This window comes from Falco punctatus (assembly GCF_963210335.1).
Source record: "Falco punctatus genome assembly, chromosome: 10".
Taxonomy (NCBI): domain Eukaryota; kingdom Metazoa; phylum Chordata; class Aves; order Falconiformes; family Falconidae; genus Falco; species Falco punctatus.
The window spans coordinates 29,464,555-29,488,315 of record NC_137590.1 but is presented as its reverse complement, the minus strand read 5'-3'; the positions used below and the strand labels follow the sequence as shown (position 1 = coordinate 29,488,315).

At 36.7% G+C, this 23,761-nt stretch overlaps 1 protein-coding gene across 6 annotated transcripts in view; it reads right to left on the bottom strand.

Annotated features, from left to right (window-relative positions):
- The window catches only part of SBF2 (SET binding factor 2), a 253,141-nt gene that overhangs the window by 73,800 nt on the left and 155,580 nt on the right, over nt 1-23,761 (bottom strand). For all 6 annotated transcript variants that reach the window (XM_080404621.1, XM_080404619.1, XM_080404620.1 and 3 more), the window contains exons 15-16: nt 21,595-21,704; nt 19,963-20,112 (exon numbers count right to left, since the gene is read on the bottom strand). In XM_080404621.1, coding sequence (XP_080260747.1) covers nt 19,963-20,112; nt 21,595-21,704 — 260 coding nt within the window. The remainder of the gene's footprint in view (nt 1-19,962; nt 20,113-21,594; nt 21,705-23,761) is intronic.

Genomic DNA, 23,761 nt, shown 5'->3' with positions numbered 1-23,761 from the left:
ACTGTTGTGGTGATTCTCAGTTAATAAAAACAAAAGCATAAACTCTTATTGTCTACTGTTTCCAGGTTTAACACTGAGCAGAATCACACTTTGGCCTTTTGAGGAGCAAGTTCTCCAATTGCTACCTGGTTAACTATCCGACAGCAGTAACTCAACACAAAGTCCACATTAGACTTCACCTGTGCTCTGAATTATGCCAGATATAATACTTTCTTCATCCTCTATGGCCATTACATTCAGAAGTGCCAACGCAGAAGCCAAAGGAACTTCATCCAACCCAGAAAAATCCTCACCAATTTGTTTTGACTCTATGGTCTTTCTGCCTGACTAGAAGTTTTCATAGTGATTATTTCATGAAGGAACCTATCATTGTCAGCAATAGGATGCAAGATGTTGTAGGCCTGCCATTCCAGGTACCAGAAGATCCAATTCCATTTTAGAAGGATTTCACATCCTGATAAGCTTAATATTTAGGGTCTTTACCTGGCCCTGAATTCTCATAGGTTTGTCCCTCCTTGAAACATAGTGCTATAAGGGACAGAATTCAACTGCTGTGTTTTAGATGGAATTACACAAGCCCATAACGTTCATCAATTTTTAAGTTTCCTTTTGCTGTACTCCCCACGTTCACGAGTTAACAAATGCAGCACAGTTTCTCTATGCAGCCCCTCTGTACTTCAGATCTCACAGCAAGCCAAAACAAGAAACAACATTTTACTGAACGGGCTGTCGAGTCCCCCATCCCACCCCCATCTTTCTCAATAAATACATTTCCGTCTAGGGTTCAGATTAGTCATTTCCTCCTTCCCGTAACAAATTACGTTTAGGAAATCAGGAACCTCAATTTTTATGTGCATAAATTACACATTCTTCACCATATTTTTACTGTACCCCAAAAGTGTAAAAACATGTTACTTTTTATTTTGCAAGATACTGATAAACACAAGAATGCCATCCCTTGTGTCTAAGCACATCTGAGTTTCTTTAACAGAAATGCCATGCATGTTTCTGAATACTGTCATGAGGCCCATGGCAATAAAGTTCAACATACTCAGGCTGTAATCTTCTCCCAAGGAAATGGTTGGGATGCCAAGATGCCTTTTGACTTTTATTTCACAGCAGGGCTTCATTCACAGTGAATCTGTCCAAACCTTAAACTACACCAGCTGTGATACAAGGTCCTGCACAGTAATTTGTAAAAAATATTTGACAAACAACATTCAAATGATAGAATACTTTGTAATTCATGACAGAACAGTGATCAATATCCATTAACTACTCAGCTGGAAAAGGGCAATTAATTCATAATACATCTACAAACTCCAGCGTACTCCTAAAGCCCTTGTAGAGCAAAGTACTTATGCAGTGACTGCAAAACATAAATACAGGATACTCCGTAAACAGCTTTACAGACGGCCTGGTTAACTGAGTTAAGGAACAACAGAAAAGTGCTTAAAATATTAGAAGAACTATTAAAATAGATGCAATATTCCAGTATAGCCCACTTATCTATTAGTGAATCATTTCACAAGAACACAGCACACTTAGGCATTCTAGCATTCATTCTGTGTGCAGCAGTGCGTCTTCTCCTAGATTATAAACTGTCACAAACTTTCAAACATGTAAAAATGCATTCATCTTGCTTGATTTAATTTTACTGTTCTTCTCTAATTTCCATGAGATCTTCTAATTTCATATACTTTTAATAAAAATGTATCACATCAGCATGCACATTCTATACCATTTTTACAACTTAGCAGGAATTAACACCTTTTTTTAAAAAAAAAATCACATTTCTATGAGTATATAAAGTGATTCACTGAAAAATCTGTTTGTCGCTTTAGAAAAATATTGTTTAGATAGAAGTGGAATTTCATATCTATCCTCTGAAATGCAAAAAGATTCGATGCTCAGTTCAAATCAATTACCAAAGATTGTGGGTCTAGTTCACTAAGGAGAAGTTGAACAAACAATGGCTGATGAAATGTGACTTGGAAGTAGGGCTCACTGAAAATTTTCCACTGAATAGGAGGTGATAGCACAATGAATCTTTATTTAAGCTAAACCCCTCACTGACATTGTCTTAGAAAAGAGAACTTCTAAACCCTAAAGTTTTCCCCTTGGGAAACTTAATCTCTTTCATAGATACCTTGTCAATTATAACTAATTTTCTGGGGAAACAGAAATAAAACCCTGGGAAACACCTCAAAGAGGGAAAGGAACAGGTTCAGGGGATCTACAGGGCGCACTGTAGGGAACAAGTCCTCACAGACGTCATTTCCAGACAGATGAAGAACAAGAAAGTGACTGCTGAAGAACAGAAAGCACAGGCTGACCAAGGGAAAACAGATCAACCTCTATGGTAACAAGCTCTGTAGCTGAGGAAAGAACAGCACATCTCATTTACCTGGGCTTTAACAGGGCTCTCGACACCGGCTCCTTTGGTGTTTCTGTAGGCAAGCTGGGTAGATACAGCCTAGCTGAAAGAGTGGAAACTGACTGCACAGTCCGATCCAAAAGAGAGTGCTCAGAGGTTCCACGTTTAACAGGCAGGTGGCTACGAGTCATGTTTTCAGGGGTTGAGATTGACTGTGGCAAACGCCACCTAATGTTTTCATTAACAATCTGAAAATGGCATGAAATGCACCTTCATCAAATTTCTGAATGACACCAAATTTGGGGGAGTGGTAAATACACTGTATGAGGGCCAGGACTGCTACTAACTAGCATCACAGCCCATCAGAAATAGACTGACAAGAACCTCCTGATCTCTGCAACAAAGACAAATGCAAAGTTCTGCACAAGGGACAGGGTAACTCCATGCAAAAGCATGTCACATTTGAACAGCACCTGGAACCATGTGCTGAGTAACACATGTCAAACCAAGACCGGGCCATAAACTTCAGAAATAGGTGCAAAATCAATTACCTTGTTTTGTTGCTGTTTGCAGGTATCAGCAAAGTCTGCACAGTACAGACTGCTCCAAGGAACCAGTGGAACACGTAATACTGCAGCTGAATTGAACAGGCACTCAATGTGAGAGGAAATGGAAATATTATGAAGTATCTTGATGACAGAAAAAAAGCATTATAAGAATAGCAACAGGCAGAAGTGGTGAACAGATTTACAACAGCGATATTAAATTTCTCAAAGAAATATGTGAGATAAAGAGTAAATGATTGGAAACAATGCACAAGACTGATAGGAGATAGGAAAAAGAATATCTTGTACCAAAACAAAAAAGTTAAAAACATTAGTCTCACCAGAGATATACTCATAGCAGGGGCAAAAGAACAAAACAATTACAGAGAGATTAAGGATCACATCCAAGAGACAAACTGTCAGGAGAGTGCAAAACTGAAAGGAGCCCGGAACTAAATAAGTACATAAAGGGAAAACAGTGTGCTCAACCAGCACAGACAAAAATTATGGGAGAGAAGGCAGATGCCAATTTTTTAAAAATATATACATATCAAACGCATCTGCAGGGTTCTGGCAGGTGCCCCTGGGAACCGAAGTGCATGCTCATGGGGATGTAACGCTGCCTTCTGGGAGATGCATTTTTCACAAACTGCCAAAAGCGGAGTCTCTTTTCAATACATATTTGACAACTTGTTGCCAGACAGCTTCAGCTTTTCTACACCAACCTTGATAGTACTGAAAAGCTTTGCTACAGTTCTGGCAGAGGCACCAGTTAGTCTGTGTACAGCTGCACCAAAGGACAACAGGAATGACAATGACCAGCTGCTTCTGGAACAAGTTTTCCTGGATCAGCTTTGTTGGTGCAGCTCCATTTCTGGATTCATGAAACAAGTGTCAGCTGCTAGAAGAGAGTATTTCTGGGATGACCTGCAATGGCTGCAGAATTTCAAGGATGACAAAAGGGCATTTTGTGGTTTTGTTGAGGTAATTCTGCTTATTATAAGGTTGTGAATCTTGAATTCAGCCAGCAAGGGCTTTTCTGTGCTTAGGCAAAAATGATGCATTGTATCAGTTGCGCTGGTGAATTTGAGAGAACCTAAAATCCCTTGTTGTCAACTCTGCTGCCAGACTTCTCAGTTCCTTAATAGACTGGAATGTAAATTTTCTCTTATGTTTCAAAGAGTAGCTGCAGTTATAACAACTTTAATACAAACTGTTGTACAAGTTGCTTAATCCAAAAATCAACCTTGTAACATCAGAATAGGTCCATACCACATCATGAAAAAATTATGCTACGCAAGCCATTATCAGAAATACCCCATTTTTCTGGAGAAAAAACTCCCAGTAAGTTTGAGGCTTTATAATCCTGGCTGATAAAGTCTTTTAAAGGATAAATGGTTCATAGAAAATAATACCTTAATAAAATTCGGGAAACTGAAGAACATATGTTATGTGTGATACAGTAGCACGTTGTAGAGCATTGTCTACCTTGATTAACACATCAAATCAGTGTGATCAAGGAAGAATGTTGTTGCAAAGCCTGGAAAGCCCAAGAGATTCAGAGATTTCAAGACCTGCTTGATTTGGTGAACTGCTCCCTCCAAGATAACATTTATCAATGAAATACATACATTCTAATACAAATATTTAAACTATGGAAAAAGAAAAACAGAAAAATACAGTATTTTCATTGAAAGTGAAGTATTTTAAGTGTTCAGATGCTACTTTCCAGTGCATGCACAGCAGCTTCTTTCATAGGGATACAGATTTTATTTGAAATCTTACACTTTTTTGTGGTTCAATAATATAAGCACAGTAAATGCATGCGAGAAGTGGGAATTGTTTCTTATGAAACCTTTATTAAAAATTCATTCCATTAATGTTAATAAAGTGTTTGTTTTTCTAAGAACACAGTGAAAACAAGTGTGAAGCCTTTTTTGTGAAAGCCAAATAAAGGCAACGGAAAAAACAGTAAAACAATTTGAACTGTCAATTGTAAAACCATCCTCTGAATCTTTCAGTCTTGAAACTGGTTGAATTGATCCTTTTCTCTGGGATTTTCAAATGGCTTCAGGAAATATGAAGGTTAGAATTCCATGAAGTAACTCCTCTGACTTTGGTTTGCAAAAATGAAAAAGTAAGTTCCCAAAACATACTGGTTTGTCATATAGTTGACAAGGCACATTTGGATGTCCTTGAAACAAATTCCTGTTCTCTGTAAAAACAATTCTGCAAGACAAAGACTACTAGAGGAAAGAAAAAATCCTTGAGCTTGCTGCGTGGACCAAAACAGCAGAAATGTAGTAGAGAACCTTGCCGTAGCACTGCCTTCCAGCATAACTGTTTCTTTGATACAACCTGTAAGAAATCTTGGTATGACCCTTTCCTGTTCCATAGCCTTCTAAATCATTGCTGGCAACATCCAGCTAACTAGCCACAGAGAACAGCTGCCTTTGCCAGCTTTTGGGTTGCCAGTTAATCTATTTTAAAAGCCTGACAGATCTTCTCCTAGGCTATCTGATCTTCCTTCCTGAGGGTTTTATTCTAAACACCTTTCTGCTTTGTTATCTTCTTGAAATTAACAGGCAAAAATGCAGAAAGGGGAGTTCTCCTATGGAAGCACCGTAGATGGCAATGAAAAGACTCAAAAAAAGCAACTTGGGGTACAGTGAAATATTAGTGATGTATTAAGTCCCAACTACACACACGCTGTTTGAAATCCCTTCCACAGAATTCCTGTTTGGAGTTTTCAGAAGGATGAGCCAGATTGTAATGGCTGGAGGTGGGGGGCAGAAAGAGTGGGTAATGAAAATAAAAAGTGAGAAGTTTAAGCATTAGCAATGGCTTTGTCATCCTAAAAACATCAAGACTCCAATTCCAGAGAACGCAAGAGCAAATTACCGAACAAGCGCAGGACAGCATTCAGAAGATCAGTATCTGATTTCTGGACAGCGTGGCATTATTTAGTGCGTATCCTGAATGAAACACACCGCATCAGCATGAACTGTCAGCCACGTATAACAAGCATAAATGTGATGACTCAAAAGATAAATATTTTAAATCTGTCCCTACTTCAAACAAGAAATATGAGCAGATATCCTGAACATGTTTCACCATCTTCTCAGTCCTTTTATCTCACCTGCAGTTCTAAGTAGCAAAGAAATCCTTAGGCTTTGAGGAAGACCTTTGCTATCAGAGTGTCATGAATCCCACAGTCCCCACTGCCTTCTCTTTCATTACCAAGCTAGTGTCCCATGGCCACATTTTGTCCAAGTTCCTTATGCTGCTGAAATTTTGGATCTTGACCTTTGCTGTTTTATAAGGAGATTTAAGAGTGTAGCTTTAGAGTCAGTACCGAGACATCCCGCTAGGTCATCTCAGTTAACAATGCAATAAAAATTTCCAATACACTTATTTGCCATCCTTCTCCTTCTTATTTGAACCTTCTCCTCTCCACAGAAAACGAAATCATAAAGATCTGGGCTTTCTATATTAATACACAGTGAGAGAGGTGGATGCAGAAGCACAGTCCAGTGCTACTGTGTAGTACACTGATGCCCATTTGTGGAGCAAGATACACGAATGCAATGATGCCACGGCATGTAGGAAGGTTGTGACATGCAGTCCAAGATACTCCTTAGAATACAGTATGTAAATGGATTAAGTCAGCCTGGAAGTATGCCAAACACAAGGCATGACACTTGCAGCAGTACCACTGGATCCACCTGAATGAAGACACATGAACTGAACGGCAAACTTGCTGCATTTTCAGTGAGGTGCAGAAAATAAGGTATCTTGCCAGGTAACACACTCCAAGGATTTGATTGTGTGAATGGAAATCATTTCAATGCACCACAGCTGAATAGAGGACTAATAGCCTCCTGCCTCTGCAGACACAAAGCTCAGCTGTCATTATAGACAAACACTACACACATTATATATTGTCAAAAAATTGGCTCACCATTTTGCATTCACAGTTCAATTTGAAATTGATCTTATCTGATATATTTTGTTTACACTAATTAATATGTGAAATTCATAAATACTTACATTAGCCTGACTCTTCTCCAAAACAACCTCTCTTGCTCTCCCTGTCCCTGAAGCTAAGACTGATTATAGTATTTTTCATTTAACTCTATAGCTGGGAATAACTGCAATGTAGTAATCTGCTAATATCATAACTTTGTAACAATAAAGGGAAAATCACAATAGCTTATTCTAAACATTTATGCTCATTTTTTAAATAAAAGCTGACTAATGAGCACCAGAATTTTATAAGATAAAATGTCTTGCAAGATTTACTGCATTAAATGAAAGCAACTGTATCTATTGGATATATTACTGTCTCAAGAAATATGACAAAACTTAAAAAAGTGTTACTTTTTTGTAATAATTTACCAAGTATCTGGTATGCAACTACAAAAAATATTTTACAAGTGTTCAAAAGAATTTACCATTGCCTTCAAAGTACGATTTTTTTTTTCTGACCTTAAATACAACAGTTAAGTGTCAGCCAAAATTCACCACTGCTGTAACAATAACAAGGAGATACTGCACATCTGATTTAGCTGAAAATTTCTAGAAAAAACCCTATCATTAAATGTTGGAACCAAATCCTTTATCTTCATCCTGAATGAGTTAAGTGCAGAAATATACTGTAAGTTGCACTTTTATTTTGTTAGTTTTTAATAATGGCATCACAGGAGCCAGTTACACAATAAAATAAGGAGTACCCTATCTCATCTCATAACAATAATGAACTTAGCAAAATCAACACACGAATGGAAGCTTTTTTTATACCTAAATAATATGATTACTTCATCTGGGCACACACAAAGTTAAAAAAAAAAAAAATTAAAGATACAGCATTCAGAAAAGCATATTACCTGCCATCATTTACTAGCATGCCAGTAACCACACAAATGAGATGAAGGAAATCTATATAGTAACACTGTTAATCATTAGGTGATATTAGCAGAGTCTACAGTACTATGGCTATTTCTGGAATACATAAAAGTCCCATAACCCAACAGTGTCTCAAATCAAGACATGAAGAAATCTTAAATTAAGGCAACACTTCTCAGCTGAATTGCAGAGAGTTTCAAAACATCAGGTTTCCAGATAAGTCTTTTACTGACATGATTTCCTAAACATAGTCAATTCAACTGTTTTGAATAACAATTAGTAAAGTTGGTTGTCTGTCATGAGGAAAAAAAAAAGTTGGAGAAATCACTACAGTGATGAGAAAATAAATGCAAGAGATACAATACTAGCTAAAAAATGACTGCCAAAGGATGAGTACCGAACACAGTGAAAATAATACAGAAAAGAATAAAAAGGAGACCAAGAAGGCACATATAACATGGCTCTACATGCGTCCAGGGACACCTCTTCTGAACTGAAAGCTGCATACTGACTAGGAAAAGAATTATATGAACACTTGTTGTTAGTAATACGTATTTAAAATGCTCCTAACCACTACAGTTTTTGCATACGCTGCTAACCAAAATTCATTTTTTAATAAGTACTTCAGCTTGTATTTCTAAAAAATGCATATATTCATACAAAATTGTGATAGAACCAAGCTTTACAGTGGTATGGTACAAGCTAAAGGTTTCTGCACTAGATATTAAAGTTCATGATCAAATGTTAGCTTTCGACTTTTCAGTAAGTTTTGGGAAGTCTTCCTTCAGGAAAAAAATTATTGGAAAATTTCAAAAGTATTTACATCATGACTTAAAATGACTTTACTGAAAATTATTTTATTCACTGTTCCTTTCTTATTAGGCTGTTGCCTGAGCAGCCAAAGATGTTTCATCAGCAACCTGGAGATTACAGGCTCTACCAGAATTTCAACTTCCCCCAAGGACCGCTAAGATCAGCTTTTTTTTACTGACCAGAGAACTGAGCTATACACTTGTTCACTTTATTTTTTTAAGTAGATAATTATGTTTCAAACTTTGAAGGTTATATAGGAATAGATGCGATGCAGGAGATTTTGATTTTTTGTTAAGATGGCAAATAAGGAACATAGTCCCTTTATTAAGAGTAACAGGGAAAACATGACATTGCCTGTTACTCTCTGTCTCTCTTTGCAAGCATCTTTATTTGTTTCTCTTCATGCTCCCAAGGGTGTGTACTACCAGTAACTGAAACAGAAAAAAACCCCCAAACTTAAACTGTCATGGAAACAATGCCCACTAAAAAAACATGTTGACTTGGGTAAATCTGTTAAGCATTATTTGGTTCAAGCTGACTTGGAAAAACACATGTTTCTACCACCACCACCCCTCAACAAATCCTAATCCCCTTCTCCAAAAGCAGTATTTATGGAGTTTGATAAAACCTGAATGGACAACATGTAACCTCAAAAATGTTTATGGAATATTCAGAAAATTCCTGGCTGCAGAAACAATCTTCAACATGCTCTTATGGAAGAACGTATCTAAGAACCAGCAATTCTCTCCACAGTTTTGATTACTCCCAGGTGATCTCAGATGAGATGAATTTCAAGTAGGCTACTGAAGAAAGTGAATGTATGTATAAAAGAAATAATCAGAATGCTCATACATTTTAGCATACCTGTTCTTTTAAGCACAGAAAGTCCCCAGATTTGAAGCCAGGAATGACCACCACCAACGGCACTCAGAGCAGACTTCAAGTAGGATCTTTCACCTTTCTGTAAGTCCATTTTTCATTAATAGATCGTTAGTGTTTGGAATAGTTAATGACAGTCTGTCGGATTGAAGTTAATCAGTTCTGATGCCTACTGCTTTCATATGCAGGTTGTATCTTCAATTTGAAATTAGACAAGACCGATGGAATTCAAATTTTTGTTATATGGTACTTTTATCCCAAATTATCCTGAAGCAACAAGCATGTGCAAAAATATGTGGCAGCCTGAATCCCTTTGTTAAAGTATAGCTGAAATTTGGATAACCGAAGAAGTGAATCTCATAATATCTCCCAGCATCCTGGTTTGGATTTTCTCTGTAGTTCAGGTTTTCATGTTTTGATTCAACCAACACTGCTGGTCTACTGACTATGCATGAGCAGTTGTGAAAAGTAACTGAAAAACCCCTCGCCTACCCTCAGTTAAGTTTTCTTTACAGGTGAATTTTTACACAGTAACAAGTGCTGTGGGGGTGGAGGCCAAATGCATAAGGGATCAGGAAGATAACAGCCATCTATCATGATCAAGTCGGGATCAAAGTCTACGACTTTCCTACACATGCGATTCAGAGGCTGAGTAACAAATTGTGTTAACATAACTGTAGTTGTGGCCTGTGGTTTTTAAACAGAACCACATATGGTTAGTATTTCAGCTATTCCCAAATGACAAAGGCAAGGCTCCAAAACAGTCAATTAAAATAAATATTTTCCTTTAAGTTGTTGTTGTGGTTTTTTTTCATTTCACAAAAGCAATTATACCTTTTAACTTCATAAATAGGCTAAATTCCAATGAAATCAATAGTCTAGGATCTTGAATTTGGCCTGAAAACAATAAATTAAAGGCCTTTTTAGTCCACTGGCTTTGCCTGCATTAACATTTTTCCTCTTCTTATGAAGAAAAAATGTCCAAAACAACAACCCGTTTGGCCTCTGTTCCAATTAAAAAAAAAAAAAAAAAAGATTATTCAGTAAAGACTTGTTTGAGGGTATGAACCCCAGCTTCTGCTGGCACATAGGTAATACGCTGATCAAGAAACATACTGTAGGTAGCATCATATTTTGTGTCACCTGTGAATCTAGACTGTACTAATGCTAACGTTCATGCGCAAGTGGAAAATATTAGGGCATGCAGGATATTTACAGAAGCAAATTTTGCAAGACTTGAAAGTACAGGAAAATATATAAAATATTAGCAATATTAGCAATTACATTAAGGTATGGAAAGTGAAGAAAAAAGAAAGCATGCTGAGAATTAAACCCATCAATACTGTTGAAGGTATGCATAAGACATAAGACTCAGATGCCTACAGTTCAGAGGTACACAGAATATTATAATGCAGATTAAAAAAAAAAATGAAGTGCTGCAAATCATGGAATCCTCATAATCCAAGCTGACTTTAACTGTATTATTATTACTACAGTTAGAGTAAGAGATGATCTAGTAAGATATTTCAGTCCATACACCTGGAAGGGATAGCAAGTATTATATGCCAACTGTATGCACCTTATTTAGGTATAACAAAAGATATGTATTCTCTGAAATGATGTTTCATCAATTAAGGTTGAAAGCAGAGGTTTTAGATAGTGTTCAACTGACCAAAGGAACTAATTTCATCTAAATAAGTTGCTTTTGTCCTCAAAAATCAAATATTCTAGATACAAAATGAATTCTACTTGTGCACTCACAAATGTTGTGACATCTTCAGACTGTTAAACATGCAATTCAAAGACCAATTCTAGCTCCCAAGTGGAGTTTTGGAGTTTAGAGTTGAAGAACTGGGAGGAGAGGTGAGGAAGGGGGGTAGTGAGGTTTTTTTCACTTGTTTAATTTTTTTATCTGTAGACATTAGATGAAGTTATCTTTCAGTACTTTGCTGGATCACCAGATAACAAACTCTGCCCTCCCACCCCCAACTGTGTACAGGGGGGAAATTACTAAAATTAATCATTACCATAGCATGCTTACATATGTGAGCATTTTCCCACACAACCTAAAAACAATTCACATTAAGTCATAAATCTGGGCTATAATATTGAAAATTAATGTCAACAGCTGCAAGAATTTTTTACAACATACGTAGATTGTCAAACATACTTTTGTGTACACCTTCATTTTCTTTTCTTATTCTGAAGTTCACGCACTTCTTGTTTATGTAACAGTAGAGGTAGGTCTATTACTGTAAAGAAATCAGTTCTTAAGTTTTTTTCCTTCAAATTAATTCTACAATGCCACATATGTCCACTGTTTATTGTTTGTCATATTAATGCACTTGTCAAGGTTTACACAAAACATTGACAAAACCCAGAACTGGCCTGTGTTTTCTGGTATGTATCTCAACATCACACTCCAATTTTTGAATACAAGCTGCCAAGATTTCAATTGTTTAAGCCAAAGGTTATATAAACATTATAGTGACCACACTATCAGAAGACTTAGAATATATGTCAATGTTCTTTCTGTCTTAGAAAGGACTGTATGTAAAAAATAGATAAAATATGATGATCTTATAACAACCCACTGGCATCTTTTATGCAAATCCTGCAGAACAAACATTTAAGAACAGACAAATTCATACCATTCCTTACAGAAACAACAAACCAGTCTTCTATACGGCATGTTTCTTCCAGTAAGTTAAGTACCATCAATGATCAGAGAAGCACGCACCTTGCTCGCACAGCAGAGAAGCATTTCACTTCAGCTGCTCTATACACCTTGGTTTAACTGTTATTTGAAGGGCGAAGTGCAGAGGGGGGAAGACCAGAGTAAGAATATGTTAGACAGGCAAAATCTTCCCCTTCATTTTAGTAATAAAACTCTGCACTAAAGCTAAATATACAGGTGCATATGGGTGGCCACAGAGGTACATTCACTGAATGGGTACAGTACATCAATGATGTATAATATTTTGTTACTTACTGTATACATAAAATTACACTAAATAGAGATTAGGCACGTGTATGCATACCTAACAGTATTATACAAAAATCAATATAGAATTAAGTACCTGTACTGAAATACACATATGCACACATAACATTTAAGATGTAAAAAAATTCCATGTGTTCCATTCCTTCTATATTTTTATTATCTATAAAACTTGTAAAAAAAGAAGTCACTGATTTCATTTAACTTATTCTATTAGCAAAATGCTATTATTTCCACCATCAAAGATTTTTTTTTTTTTTAACTATCTTTCACAGTCCACCTCTTTCACAGGCAGGGTAGAGAGCAACTACACAGCAGTATAACATAATTCCTAATTCAGACTTGTTTTACTTAGAGCAGTGAGCAGCATACAAGCACATGTCTGCTTTTCATCAAGACAACCAAAAATATTTAGAACAGTTATTTAGGAACACTTGGCAACCACAAGGCTGCAATTAACAGTAATGAACACTTAACAGCAGTAGAGCCTACCACGTCAATGCTCCAAGAAACTACATGTTCTCAATAAGGCACCTATGTGTGAGCAAACACAGGCGAGCATGCCCCGAGTTAACAGTGAGCACAGAAGAACTGAACAATGGCCAACAACAGGAGGCATCCATTAAGAATAAAGACTGCCCTAGCTGACCAGTGTCCCAGAGACCCAGCCAGGATGGGTGGGTTTGTACCATTCCTGTTATCCCTGCCTGGGGGCTACTTGGTGTGACACCTTTGCTTGGTGTCTGATGCTCAAGTGCTTATGTTTGTGTCTAAAATGCTATCACATTTTTATTTAACGATCTGTGGGCCAATGACCCGACTGAAAACAAAGTAACCTAGGCACAGACCAGCTGTCTGCAGTTTGGATACCATACCCCGCATTACTTTTTTTCCTAAAATGCCCACATTGCTATGTAAATGTTATGTAAAATCCGCTAAAACCTGCTAAAACTCTTCAAGATCATCACAGCTCTTAACAAACCTATTTTTGTTGCTGCTGGTTTGCTTCAAGGACCTTGATTTTGGTGGTGCAGTACCTCTGTGAGCGCATGATGGAGGCTGTGGGCAGTGGGGGGGCTGTGGGGCATGGCTGGAAACCCCACTGCCAGCCCCAAAGCTGCAGCCAGCCAGAGGAACCAGTGGCACTGCTGCTCACATGTATTACTGCTTGTTCTTGTATTAAAAACAATACTCCACTATCATTTGACCTTTGTAATAAAATACTTAGCAGAGAACAGGAAGGAGGACACTATCACATTTTTATTCTGGCAGTTTTGATCCCTTTCCATGTTAGCAGCAAGAGACGTGGGACAAATGGGGCCCTCGAGAGGTATGTTCAAGATGCACATTCAATCACACTCTGATCAGGCTGCTCTGACCATACAGGAACTTGGGGATTATTTTAACTTCTATATAACTACCGAGTTTATATTTATGTGTAAGTGTATTTCTCTGTGCATCACCCTTGTGCCTCATGTATGCACATGCACACGTGTATACACAGAGGGGAGGAGGAAGCATGTGAACCCAACACGTTCTGGTGAGAAGCCGAGTGAGGGAGGCTGAAGGCAGATGTATATATAGACAGCACATCATGAGACTCTCATTACTGCTAATTCTTCTCTTTTCCTTCCTTTAAGGAAAATCATCTCCCTCAAAACTTGCGGAGTAGGTAACTGTGGGCTGGTCTTCTAGCAGCAGTAATAAAGCTGAAAGGCCTGCAATGTTGAGTGACAGCAGCACACATATACCTACTTCATGAATACATACATACATGGGCAATCCCACAAAGAAACAAACTATTTTCTGGATTTCTTAAAAAGGTGTCTGTGAATGGCTATTTCCTAGACCGTGTGGCCATCCACTGAGATGGGATGAGTGTAACAGTATGCTCCCCAGAGCAAAGAAAGGAAAAAACCCACCAGATGAGCAATACAATCTTTTACAACATATTTCCATTTTTTTCCTAGCGAAATTATGTGAGCACCATCAGTTCAGCCATATGCAAGGATATTTTAGTATCTTGCAATTTCTTGGTAAAGAGACATCATCAGAAAGATTCAGAAATAGCAACTTCTTTTATTAAGTCCAGAATATTATAGATGGACCCCTAAAAAGTCAGCAGGATGGAAAAGCTGTTATTTCTACTTTTTGGGTAATAAACCATGGACCAGAGAAACTATATGTTGTGTCCATTGTGACCAAAAAAAAAAAAAGTCTGCAGTACAATATGGAACTAAATCTGGAAGTTTCAAGTTCAAGCCTTAAATGCTGGAATCTCCTTTCTTTCACTTAAGGAATACCATGGCTATAACTAACAGGATGAAAAAGATCAAATTGTTAATAACTGATGAATTAATAGAATTAAGTGTGGCCCTGTTGAACTCCCATTATTTCTCCTCATGCTGTATTTTCTATGCTTTAAAATATTTCCAAATGCTGCTGCTGTTCAAACATCATTTCTGAGAGTGTCTACTCTCAGGAACGCAAGTCAAACTCAGTAAGAGAAGACAGGCCATGAAATAAAAGTCTGAAAGGAAAGAAACCTCCTGTAACTCTCCAAAATAAAGACCTTTAGCAACATAGTTTTCAACATAAAATACGAGAAATGCTAGTTCATTTAACCTTTATATTGCCAAGAATTTGAATCATATGACACACACACACGGCTTATTTTCTCTCAGGAGTAATAAAATCTTTCTTGTTAGACATTATTCACCAACCTCTGAATTCTGAGAACTGACTGAAAATTTTTAAACTTCATCTGATGGCAGAATATAAGAGAAAAGTTATTTGCATACAAAAATAATTACTATTTATAGAATGTCATTGTTTTAAATTGTGCATATTAAAGTTTCTTTCACAACAGACTGTACAGGAAGTGCTAGAAAGAAGCCCTTATTACACCAAAGCAATACAGAAGAGTCATAAGCAAAATTCTAGAGGCAAAACTTATCAATACTATCTTTCATCTGCTTTTGGCCATTGTTGGGAGAACAGATGCTGGCCCAGATGTAACCTAACACAGGTTAGATCTTTAATTTTGCCTTGGTTGCTACTAAGACTTCCTACAGTTATTCTTCACACTGTATACTATAAATACATATTTAGAATACTCAGTGTATTCCATTTGAAAGATAAACATCTGCTTATTGCCACTATGAAAAGTGCTAGTGATCCATTAGAAATTATCTAAAGCACTAAAACGATGAATAATTTGTCTATTACTAAAGATATTCTCCTAGTTATACTGGTACAACACATGCATATTCACGTAGAAGTGACATTGCAGTAAACCAGGTCTTCAAACAACATTGACTTTGCAGGCTGCCAGATTAAATCACATCATTACAAGACCCCACCCATTTACCTAAAGACCAGAACTTTTAAAGTATTTAACACTTTTATGCATCTTATTCCCACTCTAACCACATTTAGATTAAGTACTCCAGATGTCTGGCTCGCATATGTTTTCCAATTTGACCCACATTTGCCAAAGAAAAGCAGTAATACGCAGTTAGGCAATATTACTGACCAACATCTTACAGAGGCAATGCTATATTGCAACATTCCAGTTTTGGAGATTTTCTTTTTAAATAAAAAGTTTTATCTGTTCCAACTACCAAAAGGAAGCTAGTTCATAGTCCTGCATTAGCTGAAAAGACTCTTTCCCTAGAAAAAAAAAGTTTTTAGGAATCCTTACTGTTACTGTTAAGTATTTTATACAAATTGCTTAGAAGGTCTTTTTAACATAAAACCTGTTTCTTATTATCAAGTACTCTCCACATAAAAGAGTTGGAGAAGTTACCATCTTCAGGCCTCTTTTTGCCTTTACTGCTGTTTTATCAAATTAAGTGCTACAAAGTTTCAACATGCAGAGTTCACTTACTGCTGCCAGAGGAAAGTCAGACAGCTGAAAATCCGGATGAGCCATGTTGTTTGTAATAAATTAATAGAGAAGTATGCAATTGAGCCTGGATGCGATTTTTGCCATAATTTCTTAAAGAATATTAAAAATACAATGTGTTGCTGGAAACAGTTACATAGAAGAACTGTTTCTTTAGTCAAAACCAGTCCTAGTTGCAAAAAAAGTTAAGTAGTTTTCAGAAGCGTCAGAGAAAAGCATTTCATTACAGAAAAATAAAGAGGAAAAAATTTTTAACACAGGAATTTACATGCAATTGCAAATTATTCTGAGGTAACCACAGCAGCAGATAGCAAATACAATGGAAATAGTTTCTAGAGAAAGAATTTCATGTTTTTCTCATTACAATGCTATCTGTATGAATAAACTGTCAATCAATGTATTAAGCTTTCCTAAAAGTGTAGACTGTTTTTAACAGTAGTTTAGTTATATACCATATCGAAATGAACATAACGCTCCTGCTTTGCTATCACAAATATTAATCACTACTGTAATACAGGCTGAAGTAAATGCTTGTCAGAGTGTACCTTTTGCCAGGGGAAAAATTCTTACTTAGGGCATGAGAATAAAGTTTTCAGCGAGTGGCCAAGGACAACTAGCAGAGATAAAAGCAAGTAACTGGAGATTTAACTGCCCTCATCAGAAGACATCTGCTTTAATGAATGAGCAATACAATCTCCATGTAATTTTGGTCTTCCTACTACTTAGAACGATCACAAATACTTTTCATTTTTATTTCAGCAGCATTAATGGCCAGTACTTCCCAGACACAAACAGACACAGCAAAGTATGTTTTTAAAACTTCAATGTTGACTTACTGCATCATGCCTTACCTTAACTTTATCTGTAAGTCCACCTAAAGTCTACCACAAGGCTTGACATGCAGCTGCCTACCTGCTAAATAAGGCAGATTCATATTAATCTGTTGTACTATTTCATAGATCATAGGCCTATTAAAAATTTACAGTGATGTCCTGCCCACTACCTTCAGACGAGAAATAGTCTAAAGAAGAACAGTTCAAAAGAATACCACCCTTGGACCGAGAGATTCAAGCTGACAAACTCCAGAAATCTGGGAAGGCCATGTTTTGCCATCTCTACAGAAATCAGTAAAATACCACGCTCCCTTCCTGCCAGGTGCAAAACAGCTAGAGATCAGACACTTGGGGAAATATACCCTAAGTAATTTTTCATTAAAATGAAACAGCTATTAACTTGAAGCAACGGCATGAATATTTTATTCCTCTTCCTTAATCTATTCTCAAGCACTGTGGCAGCAGACACATCACACCAGATACACAGACCAGCAACAATATACAGGGTAGGATTATTACTATTACTTTGTTAACATACTGCTCTTCACCTACAAAACACGTACACAGAAGCTCTGAAAAAGTATCTGACCTTTACTTTTATGGAATCCAGTAAAACAAGAGAATACATTCTATTAAAAGAAAAAACCTGACACTAAACATCCAGGAAAATGCTGAAGAGTAACAGAGGGACCTGCAATAAACTTGCAGAATGCAATCCTCCTGGTTTTGTAATATGTGGCACCGTTCCCAGTAAGACAAAGAATTCAGTACATGCCAATAATGCAGTTTCTTGTTCAAAAGACACTTTTCAGAAATGGCTAACCTGTATGTCCTTAAATACACATGGTTTGCAACAGTTCACGTTATCAGTAGCAGAGGTTTGGTGGCTGGAGAGCATCAGATTTCCTATCTGCACCAGCAACTCAGGAGAGACCGGTATTTCCCAGGGAAAACCATCAGGCTGGGGCTTGCTGCTCACACACCCCAGCTCAACCTCACGTGTATAGCAGGGAGCCAGGGCTCTGCCCAACCTACCGACCATGCCTGGGGCTTCCCTTCCAGGTTGTGCAGCAGCTGCTATGTGCCTCCTGGCCACAGCAACGTTTCAGTTTGTATCTCACGGAAGCCAACGTAACATACAATAACATTAACAGAAATATCTATGACACGTTTGGTGGTAGGACTGAAACAGTTTCTACAATACCAGTAGTTCGGTGAGGTCTTACAGCAGTACTGCTGTAATCTACGCTCTCCCTAGAAAGCTCCACCAGAATTAATGTGGTATTTCCCTAAAGCATGAATACATCTCCAGTTAAGACCACATTTCTTAAATCAGATTTTTGTATCTTTTTAACAGACACTCTTTAAATTACTTGGACTTATGATCTGCAGCTAATAGAATTCATGTCTCTACAGCAAAATGCTGACTTGCCAAGTCCCACTGCAGGAAGGGCAACCAGCAAGTTCTGGATAATGTATTTTTTTCTTGAACCAATACAGGGAAGCTCCAAAATGTCACAATTTACACATCGTTCCAAATAACAAAATGCACAGTCAAATTATAAAACATGCTTTTATCTTAATAAATATTTCATGCATCAAAAAGTAGATGTTTTCTTCTGCTAACTGCAGGTAATTTTACTGCAAAGACCACTGCTCAGGCAAAGTTGAATTTCGTTCAAAACAGTAGAAAAATACCTACTTTGAGCAAACAAGAAATAGAACAGACAACAAAACTTACATGTGATGGTGACCTGAGGTAGCATTTGCTCAGTTAATGTTAATTTACTTTCATACTTAAATGAAAGCTGCATTTAGCACTCACCTTTTAAAAAATATAGTTCAACAAATGCTGGAAAATAATTTCAGTGTTTTTTAGGTCAGAGAGTGGTTAAAATACCAATGTCTCAATCAAATCCATAATTTGATACAATAACTTCAGGCAGATAAGAAGCAAATTATAACCAAATTGAAAAAAAATACTACTACATTCTCAGATATCGAATGGAAAATGGATGTCTATAAAATATTTCTGACAATAAATTGTGAACAAGTAAAGCTAAAACAGAAGTGTTATTTAAATGAAATTCAAAATAAGTCATCCACTTAGTTTAATCTCATAGATAGCTGCCACTGTATGTTTATGTTTATTCAGCACAAAGTTATTTAATTATCAGTAGAATAAGTTAGTAGATGAACTATATACACCTTTAGTGAGTCTCTGACAAACTAAGATGTCATTGTGACAAGTAGAACTACCACCACGAACCATGGAACTGGAAAGCATGTTCACAGTTGTGATGCCAGAGGACAAACCTAATGGGGTTTTTCAAAGAGCAGCGCGTGATACACACTTGAGGAGCTCAGAGTTGAAAATGACCTGGAGAAGCTAACATCCATTCATCAAGAAAAGTACTTCAAGCCATTAACATAAATCACTTCAATACTTATCAAAACTAAGTTATATCAAGATTACTAATAATGGGAGCAGTTTTCTTTCTGTTTTTCATAGCAGGCAGATCTGTATTTTCAACAACGAAACATTTTAAATCCACTGTCAAGTGGATTGATGTATCTGCTACATCACTGTAGTACACGGTCCCACAATTTAATTATTTTGTTTCTCCACATCATATAAACATTTGCTTATTATAAGAACAAAATGAAAGAATACCAAAGAACAAAGACTTCACATACTGTACCTGCAGAGCACAGTTCATCATTCGCACAATGTAGTCAAACTGCTGATGGTCCAGTATTGCTCGATTCTGTTTAACATGCAGGCCTAATTCCTGTGTCAGGCAGTGCCGAGCTGCCTTTCCTTTTAGGGCTCTCAGAGCTGCAGGCAGGGTCTGGAGAGAAAAAAAATCTAACTTCGTGAAAATGAAATTAAATGGCTATTAAGAAACTGCACGCGACAGTATAGTAAAGAATTACTTTGGAAATTACTCGTTAACTCGAATATCACACTTTCACATAATGGTTGATTTAGCTTGAGTCATTAAGTATTCGATTTTTTCCATGTTTGTTTCAAATGCATTAAACAGCATTTCTCACCCACATCTGTAAACAGAGATGACTGAATACAGACAGGCATTGCATGGATGTGAAATCAGAAATGGACAGTGGTGCGTGAAAGCAAGTGCTCTATTCTGTACTAGCCAGGCCAGGTCTTGAGTTCGCGTTATCAAGGCCAACCAGCCTGTTTTTTGATAATCAGTGAATGACAAATGGTTTTAGAAGTGGCATACCTCTCATAGCAACGAGGCCAGAAGACTGTTATGCAATTTACCCTAAAACAGTGCCAAGAGAATATTTATGCCATGTTTTAAAGATGCAGCAAGTGCTACATCAATGATTATCAATGGTGGCACTTCAGATTTAATGGGTGGTAACAGATAAATAAGAAAAGGTAGCCAATTGTATAAGGAAAGTTTACCATGCAGGGGGACAAAAAACTACTGACATTTTCCAGGTGCCTGTAAGCTGAAAGAGGTTAAACACTGTGCTACACATGCATCAAAACTCTTTAAAAAGAGCTACATATTTTACTAGGACTTTTCCCATATGAAATTCCATAATGTAACTTGTAAATCAAAAAACATTCATCCTCTGTCCTGAGCTGCACAGATTCAGAGATATACAGGTGATACTTTTCTGAGTAATCAAAAAATTTCTTGAAAAAATTCAACGGTCACTTCCGTACGTAGAATTAGATTTGAGTGTAGGTTTGACCGATTGTTCTAGAACCAATAATTGAAGTCTATGAACAGAATCTACAAAACATGGCAACTTCTTAATGTGAAAAAAATAAAAATGTTAAGGATGACAACTCACTAGTACATTTTAGTGAAGACAGACATGCCAAATATTTACAGTCATCCTCCAGTTCTTTCAAATTAATTATTTTTAAAACCAGCAAAATATACCGTACTGAAAACTTCAAAAGCATTGGTTGACAAGCACTGAAATGTCTATGTACGCCTTTGTTTACACTCCTCCTAATCAATACTGCTAGATCAATATACACACCTTTTTTAAAAAAAAATCATGTGGACAAGACTATTTATAATGGTAATATCAGATTAGCAAAAAGGGCTTCAACACACGCAGGTAGTATTATGAACTGCTTTTCAAACCCATTAGCCTCATATTACACAAAGTATTGCATTTAGATGATTAGTTTTATTGCTTACTTCATTAATTTAATAGTTACAATAACCATTAGTATTTGAAATAAGACTTCAAAATGTACTTTGTGACAAGGTCAGTCTCTATTTGCTCATTAACAGAACAAAGAGTTATTTGGGAAAGTTAAAATTTCACCTTATTACCTTTTCAGTCTCCAAAAATTTGTTTTCAAAAATGAATGAGATGCAGTTTCTAACAACTTCCAGCCTTTGTGCACTGTTGAAAACTGTGCTTGCTTTTTCCATTATGGAAACTAACAAAGAAAAAGAAGAATATTTACCTGTAAAATGTCTTCTACAAGCACCACAAAGAATACAAAAAAATTATTGTAAAAACATGAAATAAAACAAATATTAATGTCCCCTCCATTTTGTTCTGTTAAGCAAATACCATTAGTACGCATATACAGATGGGAATATAAGATCCTGAATCTTTGGTTTTCCTATAGACTGTAAAAAACTGTGTTTTGAATTTTAACTACAGCAGCTGATTCTCTTTACTACTTATTATATTAGTCTCAGAGGCACAAAGAGATTGTGTCTATACTGATGTGCCACATACTAATGGAATATAAAAATAAATACAAATTAATAACACACATATATATATATATGCATGAGTGTGTTCTGCAATGAACTACGTAGCCTTGCCTATTTTGTAACAGTAGATAACTATTTTTTCCTAAAGAATTCATTGGCCATGCCAAGAATTCTGTGACATGGAATAAAACCTGTTAGCTTCTCTAGGTCCCAATATGCTGAGAGCTAAAGATCATTTTCTTAGTGTAATGTTTAGCTCTACATTTTCAAGAAAATTCAGAACGAACAACTAACATTCTTTTTCTCTGTAGTATCAAATAAATAGAACATAAATGCAGAACATGGGCTTTTGTAAATAATAATGAGCTCCTAATATCCAAGGATTTTGACACACAGGACAGCAGGGATTATGAGCGTGAAAACTGTTCCTTGGGAAAAAAAAAAAAAAAAAACAAAAAAAAAAACCAAAAAACCCCAATGTTGACATAAAAATTAACTTATTAAGACAGAAAACCTTCTCTGGCATCTGCCTTTTTAAAGAAAGAACATGAGCACACAACCTTTAAATTTTCTATAAGTAACAGATTCAATCACATAGTCAAGAGCAAAGGCAGGTGAATAGAGTTTATCCTCCTCTTAGATAAATCCAAAAAGAAACAGGCTTGGAAGGGGCCTCAAGAGGCCATCTACTTCATCCCGCTGTCCCTAGACAGGATCAACTGTATTTACGTTGTTTCTCATGTTTGTCTAATATGTTCCCAAAGTTCTGTGATAACAGACTCCATGGCTTCACAAGAAAGCCGTTCAACTGCCTCACAATCCTCATTTGACCAAGTTTTTCCTGAAAAATAACTTTTGTACTGCAATTAAACCCAATATTTCTTATCACTACAGACTATTCCCTTTCTTTTTTTAATAGCCTTTTATGTAATTGAAGACTGCTATTATGTGTTCCCTCAGTCTTCTATTTTTCAGTCTAAACAATGCTTCATCTTTCCTTGTAGGTCACATTCTCCAGACCACTGGTCATTCCTGTTGCTTTCTTCTGGACTCTCTCCAACAGAACCAAAAATGGAAACAGTCCCAAAACAGATACAAACAGTCCAACTGAGGTCTTACCAAGTACAACAACAGGATTTCTCCATGGGGCTCACTGACTGTACTCCTGTTTATACACGCTACTTAGATGCCCGTCTTCTTTGCAATAGCTTGACATAGCTGTGTCATGTTTGCCCTACAATCGTTATATACCCCAAGTTAACTTCTGAAGAACTGTTGCCCAGTCAGCTGCTCATGCCTATGCAAGCGCAATACCTTATTTAAAGCAAAACAGTACAGAAGGACAAAATTCAACAGAAAAAAGAGACCAGATCTCTTAATTTTTCAGGACTGATTTGAATTCTAATCCTATCCTTCAGAAGTTTTGCCAGCTTCATGTGTCCTGCAAGTTTACTAAACATACTTGTTTACATCATCATTCACGATGACAAATATGACTATGACTAATAATTTTTTTCTGGCATTAAAATGAAATTAACAGGTCTACAATGTCTACATCCGTTCTTTATATTTGAATATAGGTATTATTTATTTTGAGACAGATGCTATGTTTGTTCCTTGCCTTTTTCCAGTAATTTACATGTCTTCCACTAGTCTCAAAGGAGAAAACCCTACAATTGAAAGCTTGGTTCAGCCATTCCCACAAGTAACCTGTGGTGATATTCATCAGACCTAGATGAGTTGACAATACCTAATTTAATAGTTCAATGTA